At 42.4% G+C, this 23,173-nt stretch overlaps 1 protein-coding gene across 4 annotated transcripts in view; it reads left to right on the top strand.

Annotated features, from left to right (window-relative positions):
- Positions 1 to 23,173, top strand: part of LOC110976551 (unconventional myosin-XVIIIa-like) — a 105,843-nt gene that overhangs the window by 76,136 nt on the left and 6,534 nt on the right. For 3 of the 4 annotated variants that reach the window (XM_022229914.2, XM_022229913.2, XM_022229911.2), the window contains 2 exons: positions 2,799 to 2,929; positions 7,412 to 7,567. In XM_022229914.2, the coding sequence (XP_022085606.2) occupies positions 2,799 to 2,929; positions 7,412 to 7,567 (287 nt within the window). Of the gene's footprint in view, positions 1 to 2,798; positions 2,930 to 7,411; positions 7,568 to 9,611; positions 9,644 to 23,173 lie in introns of all 4 variants that reach the window. The other variant, XM_022229915.2, reaches the window with a different exon arrangement.

Raw genomic sequence — 23,173 nt, 5'->3', positions numbered from 1 at the left:
CTCCTGGGGTTGCGGAGGACGTTTGGCTGCATTCATGAAGGATGAGCCCGCTACTGCACTTATACCTGGAGCTTGACGCTCCCTCCGAACCGGAGTACAAAAATGTGTACCATTAGTTTCCTTCACAGGGAATGATTGTGGAGGATTCAGAAAGGTTCCCAGTAAAATACCAAGGAGTCGGTAGTAATTCTCCGATCTGGATTTGTAAAGAAATTGATCCAATTCTCCGACGGAATTTTTTTGTCCTTTGACTAAACTGATTACGTTTTGCCAGAGTTACAGAGAATCCTCCGGGGAGAGTCGGCGGGGATGCATAATTCACTTTGGCTGGTAGTTTGAAGGTTTTCCAGGGGTCAGCAGACCTTGGACCAATTGAATTTGCCCTTTCCTATTCAATTGTCGATGCTTTTGGCCCTTACTTTGAAACTGGTCAATTGGTCTTGGCCATCTGCACCTGGGACTGATTGGGAGCATTAAAAAAAAACAGACGGAATGATGCACTGATAGGTGAAATTTCTGAGTTGCTGTCCTAGTGAGATCAATACATGTAGGCAAGTGTGATGTGGATATAATGGCAAAATAGTTTTTGTTTATTGGCCCTGTGTTAACTGTAGCTTTTTTATGCTCTGCTGAGGTTGTCTGTGATCTCCACTGTTTGATACTGTTTCATGTACATGTACTGTTCTTTGTCTAATGAAAATAGAAAGTATTTATAAACGGACATTTATTCGCCCTACTTACATTTACCTAGGTGTGAAGAAACTACTTAGTGTCATTTCTATCTTAGGCACGTATTTTGTCAGAGTCAAATTCTATCCTTGAGTCAGAATTCCCCCGTTTAGTCAGTACACCTCCTGGTCACAATTTCAGTTCAAAGAATGGTTGACTCCTGCCCAGTCTCTAGCCATCCACACTGGCATCATGACCCTCTGCTGCATCCCTTGCGTACAAGTGCGCATACCCGCGAGACTCTCCACCGCACTACATTTCACGTTCTCTGTCGCGCTCCGCTAATACGAGTCCTTGGTCTCCATTATGAGGTCAGTGTTTTATGACCAGACCGGAGCAGTCTTCGAGGAGCTGGGGATTTGAAGTATTCGAGGGGGGGGGAGCCGAGAGAGGCTCCTTTTAGACCCTTGCTGGTAGCGTCTTGAGGTCTTTCATGGAATCACTCATCATGTTCTTGGGGTGCAACTTGGCTCAGTGTTTCTTTGGGGTAGCGTGGCCTTTTCACTTCGTATTCTTAGCCTGTGCTTATTTGTTTACCTCCATCTTTGTTTCGTTCCTTTGCCTATCATTTTAGAGCAAACAGGTTTACATAAAATACAAGCTATGATTGCATCTACTCATATATTAGGAGATGTAGGTTTTGCCACCAAAGTACAACAGTATAGACTCCTCCATTCCAAAGATCCATGGATTGTTGTTAAACTCCCATTTGTGCACCTATGTACTCTCCGTCAATTGATTAATTAATAATTTATTCATTTACAAAGCCCAAATTGCATACCTTTATTTTTCAAATGCGCTGTAATTTAGAGATGAGCCAATAAGGAGCAGTTTAATTGTGGGAGGAAAACCCCAATTAAGAAATTTTTTGGCCAAACCCATGGAATCAGGTAGGGACTGAAAACCCAGTTTTGCAGGCAATGTAAAGTGGCAGATTTGGAACACCATAGACAACAAACATTCTGAACATTGCTTTCAGGACCCACCTTTTTTCCACAAAAAGTTTCCTACGAATATAATTTATTACACAGCGTTATTCCGTTTATAATTGAAGAATGCTTGTGAGAAATCCAACTGACAGTTAAATGGTTATGTGCATATTAAGCCCTTCTTTACACTCACAGCCTTATCACATCACTCAGTCTACATTTGTGAATCAGAGAGTGCGGAAATCGATGAGTCGGCGCTCGCTACTCAAAGACACTCGTGCAAAAGTTTTGCTAGTCATTCAGCATGGTAAAGAGAGGATGTTGGACCATTTAGGTTCATATCCGGTGAAGAGGCTTGGCTGGACTGGAAGAAGGACTCTTGGAAGTGCCACTCCAATGCAGGAAGAAAGGCTGTCATTTCAAAAATGAAAGCCTTCAAGCTTTTCAGATTTCACAAATGAGAGAGAACGTGAGAGCTCCGATCTAAAGTTTGGGGCACCAGGGATGACGAGTTTGTACTTTGTCTCCGGATTCAAGTGTTTAATGTTTTAGCTCTCTGTGGCCATCAGGGTAGGGGAAGAAAGAAGTTGTTTTGATGGATGTACTTGAGGTTATCAAGGGTCAACAATTCTTGTCTGATGGCAAGGCTCGTGCTTGAAAAGTTTGCTAGTCGTGAGGAGGGAAACACCTCTTTTAGGTCTCTCAGTAGAGGGTTATTCCACTCCAGATTTCTGTTGGTTTAATTCTTGAACATTTTTATTTATTGGCCAGGGGAAACAAAGTGGGGAATACCGGCCATCTCACTGATTTCCCGTAGTTTTGCTGTGAATGGAAAACTTCTCAAAATATTGAACAGAAAGTTGAGATGGTTATCGCTGTAATTACCCGTTACTATCATTAAATTTTTTTCAAAGAATTTCTTCAATCTGTTATTGTTGATAAATATTCGTTCTTCTCCACATTTTGACTCCTTGTGGGAATTGCGATATGTGCACCCAGTTTGTTTTCAAATAATAGTGTATTTGCAGATGAATTTTTTTAACACAATGTGATTATCTCCAGAGACTCTGACAGTGCATCGATATGTCCGTAGGTAAATACCTGTCATTTTACGCCAAGTTGCGTTCTCCTCTCTTTCAGGAGGAAACAGTTGACACCCTGGAAGAGAGCAACAACAAGCTGCAATCAGACTTGAAGCTGGCCTTCAAGAGGATAGCGGACCTACAGCACGCACTGCAGGATAACGACGACAGCGAGAGTGATTTTGGAAGGTGAGAACAGTGATGTTCACCCTGACCTCTATGCAGTCACGGGAAAAGCTTTTTAACGGAGAGCTGGATTAGTGACTGGGGACTTGTGTTTGTGTCAGAAAATAGTTCCAAAGTGTTCACTGAGAAGATTGACACTTGCTGGATACAGAAGTTACAGGTTTAACCACTCCCTGCCAGGGCAAGAATCAATGTTGATGATGCTGGGGCGGGATATTTATCCTTTTTTTCTGTTTTCAAAATTCTTTAAAAATTCCTATTTTCATTTACTGCACACTTATACCCGCACAAAGAATTGTCTGGTCTCCACTCTAGCCTGACAGACAAAATCTATTGGCGCCCGAGTATTTCAGCCAGGCCTGCAGCTTTGTAAAAAAGAGCCCAGATTGTGCGGTGTTATGTAACTTTCTTTTGTTCACGAACCTGGCACAGTGCACTACTGACTTCTTTTCAATAGGGGCCAGATTAGCATGCTGTGGTGCTTTGTGGCTCATCACTGCGGTGGTGGAGCGCTTTTGTCCCTGGTGGTAATCCGCTCGCTCTAAATGCCCTAAACCGTGGTTAACTGTTTCAAAACAAGGCTAGATTTTCTCCACTATTGAGAGTGAAAAAATGTTGGTAATGCCCAGTAGCCTGGTCTTTCGTTCAGAGTGCGGTCTTTTGTTACAAGGCCCAGTTCCCTTTGTCTGAGTTTGGAGAACCAAAGCAGAAAATGCCCAATTCTGGTAAATTTTAGTCGATAACATTCAAGCTGTGGCACCTGGGTTCCTGCCTGCGAAGACATCACACTTATATGAGGACATTCACATTAGTACAAAAATGCAAAGGCACCAAAATGTCCGCAACACGGCATCACAGAATGTGGAAATCAGGTGAAATACATGGACTGTCTTTTTAAATTTTTTTTGCATTTTCACCCCCCCCCCTGACCTGATTTCAAAAGCACCGTTTCCAGTATACTATGCCGAGAGACCTACTTTCTGACTCAAGTGGCCATCGGGAGTAACAAAGATGGGGCTTCATGAAGTCCCTCAAGTGGAAGCCTGATTGCCAAGAAGGCAAAAGGCCTCTGAATAGAGAGCTGAAACTTCTCGGGGACTTTGGGGGGGGGCATTGGGGAAATGTCAGTTCTTAATTATTTTTTCCTCCCTTTGCCAAAGTAATTTCATAAGCGTATACTCAGTTTAATTGAGTGCGATTCAAACCCGAGATCTTCTACTTAAATGTACCTGTTCAGATGTCTTGAAGGGTCCACCCAATACAATTACCTTAATATACAGGTATGCTTGAAATTGCATATTTACGGTTATTTTCAGTGTAGCTGTTTTGATATGTATATTGGGACCTTTTTTATGCAAATGTCAAGTTGCATATTCATGAGCAAAACTGTGATGTCATCCTAGGAACTGAACCTCAGTGTTGCATTGATTTGTGCAAGAAAAAACTGCTAGAATTTTTTATATTTGCTGTCGTAAATTTTCATTTCTTTGGCAGTTTATTTTGGTGTAAGTACGTGTATGTGACAATAGGCCAATAAACAACCTTTTTCTGAGAAATTCTTCGAGAGCAAATTCAAGGTTCAGAATTTAACCACTGGCTGCCGGGGAGCCCGGTTTCAGGCACGTATTCTTTATATGCATAGCCAGGGTCTCCGAAATCTGACAAAGGGAACTGGGCCTTATGATAAAAGACCGTACTCGTAACAAAAGTCCAGGCTGCTGGGCATTACCAACGTTTTTTCACTCTCAATAGTGGAGATAATCCAGTATTTTTTTAAGTATACCACTGTTTGGGGCATTCAGTATGAGCGGATTACCACCAGGGACAAAAGCGCTCCACCACCGCAGCGATGAGCCACACAGCACCGCTGCACGCTAATCTGGCCCCTATTGAGGTCAGCAGCATACTGTGCCAGTTTCGTGAACAAAAGACAAGTACGCAACACTGCACAATCTGGGCTCTTTTTACAAGGTAGCAGGCATGGCTGAAATACTCAATAGATGTCTGTCAGATTAGAGTAGAAACCAGACAGTCCTTTGTGTGGGTATAAGTGTCCAGTAAATGAAGATAGGAATTTTTCAAGAATTTTGAAAACAGAAGAAAATGAAAAACATATCCCGTCCCAGCAGAATCAACATTCATAAATGCCCCCAGTGCGATGTGGTTAAACACAAAATTATGGAAACTGAACAGAGTCTTTCGTGATTTCAATCACAGCGACAAGTGCCTTCTCTTAGCTGGAAAAGCTTGGACAATTTTTATAAAAAGTACCCTTTTCTGTACAATTAGCTCACACAGTTCATGCACACAGAAGGAGAATATGAAGATGCAGGAAAAGCGAGTGTCGGGGAAATGTCCTCAGTAGGATACTTCACCAACGCCAACCTCTGCACTTGCCAAGATGCCGCGCAGTGGTTGCTTATCCCATTGACGCAAATTGAACACTCAAACGTTGCTTCAAGAATTCCATTACCCATGTGCATGTATTGATCCACGGACCATGGTGGCTGGTCAATCAAGTCCAAGGGACTTCATCTGGGACTTTATTGGAACAGTGCAAACCCAACTCATGATTCTGCCCCAACTTGAACACCAACCAAAAGGAGAAACGGAGAAAGCTTTGAGAAATCCCCGAACAAACAATGAGAAAGATGAGTCGGACAGACGTGGCATGGGCTCCCATGTTTACCCTCCAAGTGGGCCGTCAAGCCATATCTTAATGGCCAATCATCCTGGGCACACACAGCCAGTTGACAAGCTCGGTTGTCATTCTTTCCCCTCTGGGATACATCTCCATCTACGGACAGGAGAAGAAAAAAAAAAAAATCTCCAGCCCCCACAATCGGTGATTGTTATCTGTTGACTGGAACAACCTGCAATAACAGCACTGCCGGCCTGTCCCCCTCCTGCTATTGTGGCTCTACTTGATTAGATTGAAAGCTGATATTTGATTGTACACAAAACAAAAAGGTGACAGCACTGAAATACAAAGGCCTTTTTTTTTCCCTCCCCACTGGGCTAATACTCTCCTCACTCCCGTACTCTGTGTAACACCAGGCTGAATGCCAGGCATTGTGCAAGCCAGCTCTTACCTGGGCATGAGTGCTGAAAGAGCAAAGTTTATTTTGCCAATCTTCTCTTCCCAATTTGTCATGGTTGGTTTTAAAAGGGGGGGAAAAGAAAACAAGTTTGGTGCCCGGCACAAATGCAAGATATGCTTCGGTGGCCGAAGCGGCCGTGTTTTTACAGCGCCAGGTTGTGCCTGTTGCAGACGCAAACATTTATTTGAGGTGTCGGCGGATGATTTGTGGCTCGAACTTTCCCGGAAAGCCCCAATACCGTCAGACATTACCTGCATGCCCAGTTGGTTAAAAGGAAGCTCTACACCTGTGATTTATGATCTGCCGCTCGCGTAGTACCGATATCCCCCTGAAAAATGAAGAAAGCATATATCACAGGCACGTCTACATACATGTACATCAATTTGCATCTACGTGTGTTGCATACCTCTCCCCTCCTAACAGCAACAGCAACGTCATTCCACGCATACATGGACATTCCTGAATTCTGGCACTTTATGGACACACTTTGGCCAAGTCTAAACACTGCTTAGGAAAATATACGTATGTATTATAACCCTCGGGGAGCAAAAAACGAAGCCTTTCTCCATTCTGTTCAGTACGTGTATGTCACAAATTCCATTGAGGAAACTGAGTGGCTTTCGAGGAAGAGTAAGATTGTATTTTCAAAGTGCATCATTTCTGCAGTCAGAAACTCCTGTTTGAGTTTTTATCCGCTGAGAGTTGAAAGGCATCCTCACTGGCAAAGCGCAGACAGGCTGGTGGGAAGCTGTTCAACGAAATTCATGCACGCACTGGATATTGGCGATGGGGACCCAGCACATCCCAAACAGTCATAAACCTGTATGCCCAGACACAGTGAGTTTCCGCTAGAGGACACATCATCGTTATGCCAAACAAAGCTCGACCTTTCTTGTTCCCACTAGGAGCGGATCGAGCTGTCTGAGTTTGCTAGTCCATGGTGTTACAATTCTGAATCAGTGCAGAGCACCACAGTTTGTTAGTGCAGTTGGGTTGAAAGTGAGGCTGGACTGGCAAGTTGATTCTGACTTTGTGCCCTCTCAAGCATGTAACGTGGGACCGAACCTTTGTTTTGCAAGAGTGAGCTAACGTTCTTTGCAATGAATCATTATTTAAGAAGACCCTGTCGAAACACCTGCAGACATTTATTTAACCCAAACTCCCTAGGCTCTGTTTGATTTTGAAGTACATGTACTTAGTACCTCAGTGGCCTGTCACCTTTATTGACTTCACAAAAACATGTGGATATGGGTAAACGTGAGGCAAAAATCCAACAGAGGCTGTCTGTGATTGTCAAAGACTGTCATCAAAACTTGTTTCCGAAAAGAAAACCCGGGTCAGATTATCTTATTGTTCAGAAATTTGTCCTTGATTCCTATGATAGCACTGAGTCCGACAGCGATGACATGCCCGAATACAGTCGTCGCTACAGTCGGTACTCGTCCCGCAGTTACCGAGACAGCACCAGCAGCTTGGAATCCACGCCGCGTCTCGCACGGCGACGTGTCCTCTCCTCAGCCTCGGAAGATGCCGCCCCAAGGTAAATGCCCAAATAAACTTCCTGGTTTTTTTTTCAGAGAAAAATTGGTCAACCCTTTTCTTTATGGGTAACTTCACGAGAGGGTCCTCTTTTAGTCTCAAACGTAACACTATATTTTCTTCAATTACTCAGTCTTTGCAAAGATTGGTCATGTAAATATTATTGTAGGTTTTCTCCTCCCGATGCTCAATAGTACAGTACAAATCACTGAAATGTGTGATCATCTCTGAGGGTCAAACTCCTGTTGCACTTCATGTAAGCGCATTAAGAATCTTGGACTTGCCTCTGTCACCAGGGTGGTTCATGCAAAGATGGATTGAAACATGCAAGAGCCTCACAAAATGTTTTTTAATTCAAATGTTGAATTTTGCCAAGCGTGCTTTTATCAAGCTGTAGAGAAGGGCATTAAGTTACTTTCCAGTTTTCAAAGATCTTCTTTGAACTAAATCATGAATATTCACTTGATGCACATGTATTTTTTTCATATATTACACATTACAAAACAAATCCCCAATGTCAGTCACATGCTAATGTTACCCCAGTTTCGGTTTTGGAAACATCCCCAGAGGAGACCAATCGGGCAAGACAGCTCAAATAACTTGAATGCATTGGTTTTATAGGAGAAAGTGGCCACTGTAGGACTGCATGAATGGGATGTTTAACTCATTGCTTGTTATTATGCGTAGTCTTTGATACAGCAGAGCTGTCGATGTTAATATCAGAATGCATTGTTTATGCAAACGCAGCAGCATGTAATCCTATGTAATACCTTCGTTATACCTTCATGTACATCATTCAAATCACCATGTAGAATTCTAACAGGGTACCAATAGAAGTGCATTGTGAGTTTGATATCAGTGACCAGATCCATTCATCACATGTTGAAATTATCCAAAAACTAACCCAGAACATTTCTAAATGGCCTCATGCTATTACATATCCATTCATCTGCATGGCGGAAAGAGAGAGAGAAAAAAGATTCATTCATTTCCTGTTTCTGATGAAACAGAGACGAGTAAATTGTTTCACACTGTCTGGTGTGATCCAATAGTTGTTGCAACTGCCACCCAGTATGCGGTCATGCTTCCATAATGCACTTTTCTAAATCCTACCCGTGTAAATGTTGCGCGTACATTAATAAAAAAAGAAATCTCACACTTGTAAGCCGAGGTGCATGTAAGCGCTGACGATCCCCTTATGCATTCCGCAGACCGACAGGGGGAAGGGGGGAGACTGTTTGAAAATAGCGCACTTCAATTTCCAAGAGGTGGCGACGAATGAAGCTCGTGGAGTGGGCGACCCAGGAGACGCATTGCTAAGTGACCCATTGAAAGCTTGACACCTCTTTTTTTGTGTTTTTGGTCATCAAAGCTTTCTCTTGAATTCAAAGAACCCAGAGACAGGCATATTAGTAACTTTTCTTTACCACTTCTCAGGCTCAAAAAAAAAACAACTCGGGTCAGGTGTGTGTTTGCATACCAGAAGTGTTTACCAAATGAAGAAATCAGACTTTCAAGCAGCAAAACCTTCAAGATTTGATCACAAGGTTTTGCTACCTGTTTCTTCTTTGAATTGATTATAAATCTGTTTACAGAGGATAGAATTTGTGAGTCCAATCAGAGTTCACCAAGAAAAGTTTTTCTGTCTTTTCCTCCTTTCTAATGTGGTATTTGTCAAAAAATATGCCAAGCAAAAGCACTCTACTGTGTCATAGTTCAGATACAGTAAAAGATCTACATGTATGCTATGCATCTATGTACACCAGTCAGCCATTCCAAAGACCCCAGTTAAGAGAGCTGTCCTTTTAGGTGTAATGTTTTTTCCCTTTGACATGTACATTATTTGTTTGATTACTTAAGTGTGAGATTAAGTCTTATGCTTGACTAACTTAAGAGTCTCTAATGATCTGTCAAAAGTTGAATTAGACTTGCCTCTGTCCTGGAGTCACCTGCTCTCTGTCAGTCATGAAACAAAGTTGGAGGTTTAGAGGCTTTTTTTTAAAAGAAATACTGAGGTCTGTTCATAATTTATCATTTACGCGAAGGGGAAAGTAGCCGGCGTGATCGTCGCCGAACGGTAAGTTGATTCCAAATCATGTATCTTTGATAATGAGAGAGGAAAACACCCCCAAAATGGCTGTGATGTGTACGTGTAGCTTCCATGGATTTCTCTTCCCATCATGCACTGCCTGCCTTCCCACAATCCTTATCACACCCTCTCTCCCAAATACATGTATTTAGCATCCCGTGAATAGCGTAGTTAGCAGCGCCACGTACTGATTTTCTTAGTAGTGCTGAATGCTCTTAACATGTTGTTTTCAGTGAACCTATCCTGCATGGATGTATAAAGCTTTCAGACAACTTCTCATTCAGACACTTCTCTCACTGTTTCTGAACCACAAAGTCCCGCTGAAAGTGTTAACAAAAAAAGTGATCTGAAACGTTGAATTTTGGATACTTCTTTGTCTCCTAAATTTCTTGTTTTACATGTAGCAACAAAAGTGCCAGTGGATGAAGTTATGATGCTTGGTATGTGCACTATGTATTTGTTATATACATACTATGCTGTGAATGGGAAGGAGGTTTCTTCTGTGCCTGTTTACCTTTTCCTTGATATTTTGTAAACAAATGTGTTTTTCATTGTTTGCCCTCAATCAGCAAGAGGTGCTGCACATGTGGGCATGTGTACATGTACTGCGTACGAATACAGTTATATTTTTTGTTAAAAAGAAATATGTTTTGTATTTAGGAAACTCCCCAAGTGCAGCTCAAGATTCACCATTTATGGATCAGTAATATGTGTACCAACAAACAGGCTGCTGGGGGATTTCCAGAGGAGGAAAAAATCCTGTTTTTCTGTAGCATGCTCACTTTATTTATTAATGTTCTGACATTTAAGCAGTGTACTATTGATGTTGTGACAGTGCAGCGTACTCACTTGGGCCGATTTGCCAGTGAGGCGTTCGGACCGTTGTTACTAGGCACTTTTCCCAAGAACTCTCAGGAGTCTCAGGGGGCAAGGAAGGGGACCATCAGGAGCCATGTTTCGCATCACTGAACAACTCCTGACGAGCGACTTTATTTTGGGGAGAAAGTCATGATGAAAGAGGGGAGGGTGTTGGGTCGAGTTTTTAGCCCACTTCAGGTTGAGCCAAATTGGTGTGATTTGTGATACGATACTGGGAGAAGTGAACCTTTGGCAAAGTCTTTCAGCTAAGTTCCATCCCGATAGAGACAGTTTGGTTGGTAAATAGTAACCCTAATTATGATGAGATACGTGGGATTCATTTTCAGACAATTGCTCTTGCTGAGAGGTAGCTTTTAAGTTCCCCTTCTTCCCTGGGGGGGCTCTCCGTGAAATTGTCAACATCAGCTGTGGGCAAAATCAAGTTGTTTGGCAGTGCTGAGCTTGTCCGTCATGGGTGACCTTTTTGGGGTTGTAATCCATTCGGGGGGGGGCCTGAAACTGACCAGAAAAGTGCCTTTGTCTCTCTGGGAAGTAAGGAAAAAATAAGTTCTGTTTTGGAATGAAGTACAAATGCACGTATTCTGAGAAAAATAATGTGGAAATTGAGAATTATACAAGGGAAATTTTGTGGTATCACATTAGGTGACAGATAACAAATGTAAAAACGTATGGAAAATTTTGAAGTGGTAATATTGCTGTTAATTGTATCATCTGACTTTGACCCTTTTTGTTAAAACAGAAGCGGCTTTAAAAAAAAATCTGTGCATCTCTAGCAGTGGTGCATTAAAATTAGCATATGTTCGATTAATGTCAGTGACACGGGCTGTCCTCTGCAGTCGCTTTTGTTTGATTTTAGAACTGATCCAGAACAAATGTTTGTATCAGTTCCATTGACGCTTCAGGTGCAGTCAGTAATTGATGGTCGTTATGTTTTATGTTTACTTCTCCCCGCGTCAAAGTGGAATCCTAACAAATGAGGTGATTGTGTACTCTTTTGCAGCGCCTGAAATCTGTGTGCATTTTATGCAAGCAGAGAACCTCGGCCGTACGGGCGTACATGCATATCCACGCAGTGCATTCGATTCCCGGGCAGATCATGTCAAGTGGTGCTCCATGTACTCCAAATGTTGTCGCTAGGCTTGCCCTCGCTCCTCGGGGAGGTTTTAGGGGACAGGGAGCCCTGGTTTGGCTTTCACAAATGGGGGGGACTTTGCCCGTTGCCTAGGAATCACTTCAAATTATTCTGGCGCTTTTTCTTTATTTTGTTTTGTTTTTTTCCTTCACAAGAACCAACTGTTAAATGATGCTTCTAGGTCTTTTTTTAACTCCCAGTTAAGATTCAACCCCGGGCACAGATGTGTTCTCCCAACAGAATACAAAGATAAGGGAATGGGGGTTAAGCTGTTGGGTTCTCTGGCACTTCCTCCTCTGAGTCCTTCAGAACCTGCAGTCCCGCTGGCAGTCAAATCTTGCATTGGATATGCAGGGCATTTTTCAGGTTCACGCGCCAGCATCAGGACTTTGTTGGTTAACTCTAACCCAGTGGGGGGTTTGTCTGTGCCATTTTGTAATCCTCCTCCGGGCGTTGAATTCTTTCTGAATCCAGCCAGTCCTCTGAAGAGGAATAGAGGCAGATCCTTTGCGCTGATACTTTCAAAAGGGCTTCCAGCCCAGCATAGGGTAATACTACCCAGGCTCTGCTTTCCCCATAATCCTGCCAAGTCTGTCTGAACATCTCGGTGAAATTCAGAGGATCTGAGAGCGTCAGAGTGAAAAGGTTTCTTTGGATGTTTTGGGTTTTTTTTTCTTTGCCTGGTCAGGTTGCAGTTGAGTTTGAAACTGAAGAACAGTTTCGGTGGAAATCCGAGATTGATCTTCCACAGGTCTGCCGAGAGTGTTTGAGGCGGCCATGTTGCGCAGGTATTAGCTTGTTGGATTGTCTTACGTGCATTCTAGCTGACATGCGATTCTCTCCTTCATTATTCAGCCACGATCGGCAGATTCTCTGCAGAGTCCTGTGCATTTTGTTTGAGGCTACATTTTTGACACTGTCACCGAATGCATTGCTATTCGCGCGTTGAGATTTGTTTTCAATCCCCTCTTGGAACCGAAACAGTAACTAGGTACCTTTTGGGGAGCGTTGATGAGCTCACAGCAGGAGCATGCAACTGGATGTTGGTGTCTTTGTCTCAATAAAGATGCACAGGAGTTGCAAGCACCTGTTAGTGAGCCTAAGTCCCCCAGATTTTACCTGCTTATTGATTCAGCATTGCTGTTGCTGTGAATTTGGGGTTTACCTTTAGAGGTCAGTTACCTGCTTCATTACCATACTTAATAACAAGGTTTTGAATGCTTCGATAAAATTCAGTCAGCATTTTAAACAATTTTATGTGTCCAGGATCTTTTGTGGTTCCCTCTGGTATTGGCATTCGGACGTGACCAAATTGGCCATTGATATACTCAGGTTGTTCCTCATTTACCTACCTAAGAAGAACGTCCTTGTCAAAGACCCTTGACCCCGAGTTATCTCTCTTCATAAAATGCCACCTTATTGTTATTTTATGCAGCACGTCAGTGGCCACACGGTGCATACTTTACGCGTCTGATGAACATAAGCAAATATACATGTCCAAGTCATCTTGGAAACTGACTTTAGAGCATAGTTCAGTATGGATCTCAGAAATCCAGGTTGAATGCAGCAAAGCCAACAAACACTTCAAAACAGAATTGGGTGGGTTTTTTTTTCACTTTTGTAATTACCGCAGGATGAAACCTCCAGGGGACGGTTGAAAGAGTTAGGACATGCAAAAGCTTTCATGTCCTGTGTTTTAGCCCAAACAGCACAGTTGTTCAATTAGTTGATAAATTGTATCCTCTCTTCTAAATCAAATACATTGTATATAAACTTTGATAGAATTTCCTCTGTGACCCCCAGCATTCTCTCTACTTTTCTTTTTCTTTTTCCTTTGTACTTCGTGCTGAGAGTTTTCCCCATACGCCTTCCCAAGCTCGCAAGATTTTCCAAATTTCATTTCAAAAGTGTCCTCTAGCTCTCCCACCGGCCACTCAAAGGATGCTCTGCTTTCGTTGCAAAGCACTCCCTCTTTTTTTTTTTTATTCACCTCTTTTTTTTCTTGAGTTCACACATGCCCGAGATCAGTTTCAATTTTCATCAGCATTTCAAAATGAGCCTGCGCATTTCCCAGTTGGCATTATTGCTCTCCAAGCTTCAGTGCTCTTTCCTTTTTTTTCTTTTTTTTTTTGTTACACTCAGTTGATTTGTTGGTGTCTTTTGCTTTCCAGCTTGAATTCTCCTGCCACTCTTGGTTTTTTTTTTTTTTTATAATAAGGTATTCACGCTTGGGGCGGTGTATTATAGAGTTGACAAGTGAATTGGATTGGTAGATGTGGTGACAGAATGGTGGTCAGACAGAGGGAGCACACGGACATAGGCTCCGCCTCGCAATTATCAGCATCATGCCACCTAGACTTTTTTCATTCTCCTTATCTTTTTGGCACACACAGATATTTGGGGAGAATTAAAAGCGCTCTGAGTTATTTCATGCCAATTCTGTTGAGAAGTTCAGAGCCGTCAGGTTGCTCCTTGAAGCAGATGAGAAACTGCTTTGGAGAGTGTTTCTTAAAAATCGATTAAAAATCACGTTCACACAACTTTGATGAAATTTCAGGCAAAGGACCGATGTAAGGATTAAAGCCATGTTCTTCGCATTCAAACATGAATCCAATTAGGAAATTCCCCTACCGTAACCATATCACTGTTGTCTAGTCCCTATTGAAGCAATCTCATTTACCCAACGTCTTTAGCATGTTTCACTTGTCCAAGTCCCCCTAAAAAGCCCCGATGCTCTTTCTAGATTGCGTCCGGATAAAAATGGAATTGAGCTCCTCCCAGGAGTATGAACTGGTGTCTTTCATCTCCTTAACCTACTTCAATTTCCCATAATGTGACCAAATTGTCTCTGTCCCAATTTTTTTTTCCCTGGAATGGAAATCCTGTCTGGTATTGTGGCTTTTTATTTTCTTGCCCGGCAATATTCTCATCTTGTTGGAGGTATCCATCCCAAGCCACGGTGTTCAGTAATTGAAACTGCACTTAACAAATATTGCCACTTGATGGACGTCGCAGGTTGTAAATAGCATTCCCTGCTGCTTCCCTTCTGGACTGAGTTCTTACCGCACTCGTAGAGGATGTAGCAGCCATGTAATGTTACAGGGAATTTTTTCCCCTAGACCCTTTTAAGCCCTAAAGGAGCTGGGCCTTTTCCGGACATCTCACGGCCGGGATGGAAGGGCAACTTGGCTCTCTCTAGAAAGTTTCAGTTCAATCATTTATATGGATTTCGTTGTTACTCAAGTGTATGGCGCCACACTTGTCGGCCCTCTTGTATTGAGCCCGTCAGTGGGAAAAGCATACTATTTGGCTGGCCTGTCTGAAACAAAATGGGTCCTTTCCCTGACAGTCATAGAAATGGCATCAAAATGACCACAAAACATTACTGGAAAACTCTTGCAAGCTCTGCGCTCACACCAAAAAGTGCTAGAATGATATCAGAGAAAACGTCAAGGAGGGTGGAAGGGGATCCTCCCCCCACCCCTACCCTTTCAGAGGTAAGTTGTTCAGTACCTCGGGGGAGATTTCTCAGCTTTTTTAGCTGATTTCAGCTTTTTTTGGTTTTGGGTTTCAGTTTTTTTTTTACTGGCTGTGTACCCCAGTATAGGAGATGTTCACAGTCCAGCTTCTTTATGCCTTTTTTCAGCTGTTTTTGTAGCTATTTTTATCTTTGGTCAGTCTCACCCCTGGTACCTGCAGATGATGTTGAAAACTGGTTCCCATAATGTGTCTTTCACTCTTCTGTATTTCACTGTAATCGCTAGTGGTAGATGGGGGAACGGCCCCCCCTACTTTTTCAACTTGGGGGTAATGACAACCCCTCCCCAATTTTGTAAAGTTTGTTCAGGGGTCTTACACGGTGGAATGAATACAAGAATACAAGAATGGGGGAAAACACTGGAAGATGATATCGCCGAAGAAGAGAAGATGATGCTGGCAGTGTTGTTGATAATATTTTCTGAAAGTCTCAGACAGCGTTAGCTGTCCTCAGGAGCCTGGAAAAGTATGGTGTAATCTATTATTATTATTGCTGGTTTACTTAATTCAAACTGCAAATAGCAGCCCAAGGGCTGAATTGCTGAGCAGTTTTACAACAGAACTACACAGAAAAAGTGAACTGAACAATATGCACAGATAAGAATAAATTTCAATTTACATAAAATTGTTAAGGACAATTAAAACGAAGAATACATATGTATAAAAAACACAAACCGGTAGTTGTATAGTGTGATTTACATAGCAAAACTACACGTTTGTTGAAAAATAACGGATTACTAGACACTACATAGGAGACAGATAACGGGTGTTAAAAAGATGAATTTATGAGTTTTGTGAAGTAAGGGATCTGTCATCCTGATTCGTGCAAAATGTTTACTTTGACGGACTTGGTTCAACTTGACAAATATTCTTTGTGTAAAATTTGTGGCAGAGTCTGTGAAAAAAATTCTCCTTGGTCTGTGGACATGTACTCAAGTATACAACGTATGTTTAATGTCCTTTATCAGTCCATAGTTGCCGGGTATGATCTTTCTAGTCTAGTCACGTATCTCCACTGTGAAGTTAATTGGTCTTTTCATTGCCTCCATTTCAAGACAATCCTATTATGATCAATATTGCTGCTTATTTTTATAACATTCTTATTTTTACATCAATTTATTTTTTCAGTTAATTCAATTTCCCTGTCCCTTATAAGTATCCCTACATCAAAACAAGCTCATCAAGAAATGATTAATGTCATTGATTTACAATCCCTGCCATGATCGGCCTATTGCTCCATAATCTGCCATGAATAATTGCATAAGCATCCAATGTCTCCATCCCGGCGACAGCTTAATGGTGCCATTTTCAAGGTCAACATGCCGTGGTGCACACATGTAAAAATTCTCATGGACTAAACCGGTGCCCTGCAAAAGGAGAATAACATGAGGCTGCATTCATGTGTTACTCATGAGACTCAAAGATGCAGCAGGCGGGCAACTTTTTCCTCAGATCAGCCGATATCCTCATTTTTCACCTCTCGCGTATGCCATTACAATTGGAAAATACTGCCCAAAATCTTGCGCAGTTGGGAAGTTCCCCTTTGTTTTTCTGGATTCCCGGTCGTGCCACCGGTGGCTGAAACATGTTGCATGCTTATTGCTCTTGTATCGCATTGCGTAAACGATCGGCAGTTACCTTCCTCTCCTCTTGATGCCATTTAATGCAAGAATATTATTCCCAACCTGATCAAGAACATAATCTGGCTTATTACCCACAGGTCGTACTCTCGCCATTCATGCACTGAGGGAAAAGCACTCACGTTTAAGAGTAACACACTCCAAACGCGGCTAACATGTCAGGGCTGGTGCACAGACCTAATTTACATTGAGTAGCCAGCAATGTCCGTGGCTGATGCCACCATCCTAATCTAACCAGAAGTACTGAAAACCACCTGTTGTGATAATTGCACAGGATTTTTACGGGCCAGACTCTTCTCTCTTGCAGCTGCTCTGAGATGGAGGTGAGAAACCACTGAGACGATGGAGAAAGGCTCAGATTCAAGAGGCCTGCCCTGATTTTTACTGTGCAGAAATCGTAACACTTTTCTTGTCTTTGCCGGGAAGTTGAGAGATGCGGAGCTGAGATGGCATCCAGGGTTTCATCTACAATTGAAATATGTGCTTATCCTGTCCTGGCCAAGCTTAAAACTGGCTCTCCTCTCTCAGTACATTGCTCAAAACCGATGCCTGAAGCTGTTACTTGAAGCATAATTCCACTGTACTCAGTTTTCTGGAAGGAAATGTCAAGATTTGATGATCAGTTTAACCAGAATCCCCCCATGTCACCCCATCTCCCTGCTGAATAGTCTTGAGAGTTCAGTGGTGAAGATAAACCCAAAGTAAGAGGTGCAAACCGTAGTTTGTTGGACTGGTTTGATATAGAACTTGCACTTTTTTAATGCCCCTGAGCTTAAATATCCCTGTCTGAAAGTGCAGTTCATGCACAACAGCTGTTTCTTTGAAATTCAGATGGTCCCTTTTGATTGCCTGAATTGATTCGGCCTAATCAAGCAATGAATATTGTAATCTATCTATCTCTCCCCCCCCCCACTCCCTGGAATCAAGGTGTCGTTTTGCCTGTGTGAATGACCACCGTGACTCAACACACAGCAAATCTACCAAGATTAAGGGCTGGAATTAATACGGGGTTTGGGGGGACAAGCCATGTTTTTAATTGAGCGCCAAGACTCGAGAAAGGATGACCCATCTGTTGCTCCCGGTGTGTCTGCTGACTGTATTATTGAGTTTTGAAGCAGTTAATGACCTCATACGATTGCATCTGAGGAGGAATATCCTCCTTGATTTCCATTGGCCTAACCGTCTCCACGACATTTTGTAGCAGACTTTGGGCATTCATAAATATTTAGATGCATAGCAGGGATAGCTTCCAGTGTATGCATAGCATTAATCATACTTGACATCTTGTTTACTTCATTTGACTCATTCGGTTTTTTATTTCAATTTATAAGTACCTGTATATTTCATTCTCAATTTTTTTCCAGGAAACTAAAATCAGCTGTAACAAAGAGTTGATTCTTAAAGCCAAAAAAAAGGGTTAGATTGAGGTTATTCGATTGAGAGTTTGGCATTGATTCTATTTGGTTCCGGGGCAGAGTCTGCCAGGCCCGTTTTGCTGTCTATCGTTAAACTGCCACCATCCCCTTTGCTATCGATCACATCAACAAATCAGTGCTGACGGGTTGAATTCAAAGTGTTGCCTTCTTCCTTTGTCCATTTCCCGTTGGTATGCTTCCCCGTTGTCCGTCCGTTCCCCTCCAACCCTCCCCATTTTGAACACATCCTCCTTGAAACTCCACAGCACCCATCCCCTGACATACATCTGTTTTAATTTCCGTAAGTTCCTCCCCTTCTTTGGCCCCGGAGCATCGTCGGGGACTGATGATAATAGAGTGTTACCTGACTCGGCAAAGCAGAAAAGGTTGGAGCGTCTGGGAAACAGTGAGAAGGGGTCATAAATAGCAAATTGATTTTTAATTGGACATCCAGTGAGTGATGAGGACTTCTTTTTTTTTTCTTTTTTAACACAGACAAGTGGAGACGCCCGCTTAGAAGCCGAATGGCTTTGAACTCGGAGGGCTGGCTGCAATAAAGCACACAGTTTATTGCGAATTATTACCCAAACAGCTTGCCTTTGTCATTTTGCCAGATTAGACTGCACTCATTGCAAGGGTCGTAATTCTCGTGCATACGAGGAGGCTGGATGCAACTGCTAGCAGGAAGCGTAAATTACGCGGCCCACAGGTTTTATACTGCACAGAGAGAGTGTCTTAGCTCAGCTGCTCTACCCTGGTGTAAACCCCAACCTTTAAAATGAAAGCACCAAGAATGGAAATTGTTGTGATCAATCGCACACCACCTCATCTCCTCCCTCAGCAGAGTGATGTCTTTCTATTGTCATCAATTGAAGAAACAACACCCTTTCCTTATTTGTATGTTCCCAGTGTCCATTCCACCATTGCTGCAAACCCACTTTTTAGACGCTCTTGTAAACCTGCCCTATTAAAAGCTGATTCCTTTGAATAAGTTGTACCCTGAGCATTTTGACACTCAGCCTGCTACAGGCTGGCCCCCCAAAAAGTTCAATGCTATGGGGGAGTGACTAACAGCGCCCTCTTTTGAGGGTGCATAAGATCCGATAGCCTCCCCAAGCCTAATGTTGACACACAGCAAGCAGTTGGTATTACTCCCGTCCACCATCTATCTTACACCTGTGCCCGATGCGTATTCTTACATGTCTTGAGCCACTGTCCCCTCTGCTTACCTAACCCTGACCGTATTAATCTGTTTCTGGATATTCAGGGTTTCGGCAGCCATGGAAAACGCTGAACAATCTGGAGGAGCAAGTTTCCTGAAAAGCCATGGTGAAAGCATGGAAACTCATTGATAATATTAAAGATGATGCAAGGGTCATATTTGATGGACCGGATTTGATGTGATGACAGAATAACGATAAATCACAGGTTATATCCTTGTCAGTCCATAGTAATGGCTTTGGCAGTGTTCCCGTTCATGCTTCCAAACAGTTTTCTTTTCAAAATGAAATTAAAAGTTGTGGAAATTGTCGTATGTTACTCCTGGAAAGTCTCGGAATATGACATAAAATTTAGTTTTCAGATTTCTGTGGAATTGGATATTTCAGTATCCAATTCTGTGTTCCCTATTTGAATAGTCTTTGTGTGACAATAATAAACATCCATAAATAATTGGACTAAATAGCAAGTAAGTCAACTTAAGCATCTGAAGTCAACTTAAGCATCTGAAGTCAACATTTACTCTTTTTTGTAATACTTTTTGTCTCAGGAATTTATCATGTTTCAAAATCCTCGGACCTCTCCAGCTGTTTGCATTCAACCCAGTTTGAAAGGCCCCCGTAATCGTATCTTGAAAAATAATCCTCACCTTTGACAAAGTTGTTCTGCCCAAGCTCTCTGATTACCAATATTGTCGTCAGATCAAGTCCTTATTATTAACTGAATTGATATGCAACTTGATCAATTAGAAACCACGTCAACTCACCTGTCGATTGACATGAACACCAGTGCACGGCAGGTGAATCAGTCCATTCGATTTCCCTCTGCCCAACCCACTGTTACTTTCTCTCTAAATCTGGTTTTTGGTGCATTTCCCTCTCAACAGATTTTAAACATGAGCGTGTAATCCAAGCCAAACTGTTTCCACATGGTATCTCCCGTTCCAAGTTGATGGAACACAAATCTTCTGCAGTTTTCAGCTTTCCTTCCCTCATAATATTTTCTGGCAATCGACAACTTGGCAGAGGTTATTCCGATTTCTGTCTGCTGCTTGGACAGCGTCCTTCTGTTTCAGGAAAGACAACAGATGGCTTTACCAACCATTCCCATCTGAGATGCTGCAGATAAGCTTCGGGGTAATATGATTCGCCTGGTGTCAAGATGCAACCATTTAATCTCTCTTGTTGATCAGCTTGAATTGACTTCCAATATTATTTGCCACTTTCTGTCCCACTCGGGCTTCTATTTTCAGAGACTTCGTGGGAGCAATACATTGCTCATTCCCCCCCTCCCTGGAAACATGACACCCACGTCATTTCGCTCAGTATTCCCAAACTGACAGTTGTTTTGACCAGTATTCATGTCAATCGTCAGTAAGCCCTCTCGCTTTTTAGAAGCTGAGGCTTGCTCCAACCAATAGATGTATTGATGAACTGAATATGATTGTTTCCATGCACATGTGCATGTAATCTGTGCCAGAATGACAGGAGACTCGGTAAGCTATATTTGTGAGAGGTACTGTAGCAGAACACAAGTCTAGGGCCACAGCTTGATCATGCAGACAGGGGATATTGGATGTCTTGCCGTTGAATCTTGGATGTTCACCGTCTCAAATACTCTGTGCAGAGTTGTAACTGTAGGTTGGGTTGAGAGTGGACGAGGTATATTTTGGTGAAGGAATGGCCAGTGGCTAGGTCCAGGAATGATTTCAGATTGGTTGTGCACAAAGATTTTGAGGTGGAACAGGTTGCATGAGTGAAACGTCACTCATTACTCATGTACCGAGGTCGATTGTGAAACTCAGTGTGAACATTCCAGTTGTACGTGTCTACAAACCCAACCTTTTTTTCCTTCCAAGAAGACATTGGGTCTTCTGGATTGCACTACAATTTAACCCAAATTAATAGTTCTGAGCCCTGCAAATGTTGAAGGACTGAGGTCTAGGGTTTAAGTCCCTTCCTTGCATTCAGGGGTTCCAAAGCTGGTTCCAGGGCTTCTGGGGTCGATAACTTTACTGGAAGAGCAGCTTGCTTGAAACCCACTTAATATGCAGACTTCCCAAATCATGTTCCGACTTCTCTAGGCTTTAATCTTACTTCAGAATGTTTGACTTGTTCCCCCCTCTGTCCCTTGTGACAATGCTTGAGACACCCTGTAAAATATTTCCTAGAGATAGGTTTCATGTGTGCATCACTTTCTAATGCTTAACAAACTCCATTGATAATGTTTGATCTCGCTACACCTTGCGGACAAGTACAGAGATTGAAGCGATTGAGGCAAAAAGTCAGTCGTGTTCAGTTCTGAAGTGCATTTACATCCCTCCATTTGCACATGCATGAGGGCGAAGCTCAGACCTGTGCTGCTTAATAACCCGAACGATCTGCTGCCAGCCCCAACTTTTTTCCCCCTGAACTGACCAGGGCAATGTCTGCTTTGAGCAGGGCTTGACGTTTGCCCGGCGCCACTACCAGACCTTCCAACCGTTCTGGCCAATTTAGCCCTAATGCAATCATTTAACCCCTTTTTACTCGTATCGCTTCCCGTCATCATCCGAAGGACTTTATCCCTCGATCTCGCAGTTTTGCTTTATGGTGCCTTTGATAAAATAAGTCGTGAATATCAGTCATGGGAGAAGCTCTTCTCCATCCATAAAGCTGGTCTATTAAAGGTCTCATCACGCCCAGTCATGCTGATTCAGATCCTCATGCACTACATCAGAATGGCCGTATCTCTCTCCTATTACAAGTACAGATGTCGTTAGCATGTAAATAAGCAGCGTTTGATCCTTAGCACCGTTTTGGTAAGTTAGAGCGACACATTGTGCTGGATGTCTCTGCAGACATCTCTCTGGATTAAGAGCTTGTATGAAGTGAAAAACCGCTCACTTCAGTACATAAACATCAGTTGGGGCAAACAATTTACATACACTTGGTTGAAAAACAGTTGTCTTCAAATGTTTTGCTGTTTGAGATAGTTTTGCCAACTTTTTCTTCACAAATTGTATTTCACCTGAATGTTCATAGTGTGTACTTCATTTGAAAAATACAGAAAGTGGCACTATTGGTTAATGTATGTAAGATTTGGATTTTTTCGATAAATATAAATATGAATTATATATTGTCTCTAGGTGTTTTTATTTGGCGTATACACCACGTACATTGTGTAGAGACCCATCTTGTGTGTCCTCACGAAAAGAAAAGTTAGTAGGAGTAGGTGAAGTTGTGAAATTTGGGAAAAACTTTTTTCGTTCTGCCATATGTACATATGTTTCCCTCGTCAGTTCATAAGTTTGTTTTCACAGAGTCTCTTGCCGCAAGGTTTGCTCAAATCTGATCCAGGACTCAGTCTCCAGCACGTTTGTCTTTACAGATGATGTTTGCTTACTGTGTCTGAAGTCTCACTTAGGAAGAGTTAGATACCAGTCTGGTTGCATGAGTGGTGATGAATGCCGCACTACATGTACTTCGTATGCATTTCACTGATCTGTTTTCACTGCATTTTTCACATTTGAAGCATTGGTCCTCTGCCCTCAACAGAAAAGGTTGTCCTTGTGGCAAGATTGACGTGCTGTTGTTTCCCCTATAAATTTGAACATGACATCTGTCATTGAATGAACAAGGTTTTCTCTCAAAGTGTTATCAGCAGCTGAAAATAAAACACTCATATTTACACTATATTTTACCGACAGGACTCTGGA

This window comes from Acanthaster planci, linkage group LG09 (genome assembly GCF_054643075.1).
Source record: "Acanthaster planci isolate LZ-2023a linkage group LG09, COTS_SCS, whole genome shotgun sequence".
Lineage (NCBI taxonomy): Eukaryota > Metazoa > Echinodermata > Asteroidea > Valvatida > Acanthasteridae > Acanthaster > Acanthaster planci.
The sequence above is the reverse complement of the archived record's forward strand: the minus strand, read 5'-3'. Positions and strand labels throughout refer to the sequence as shown.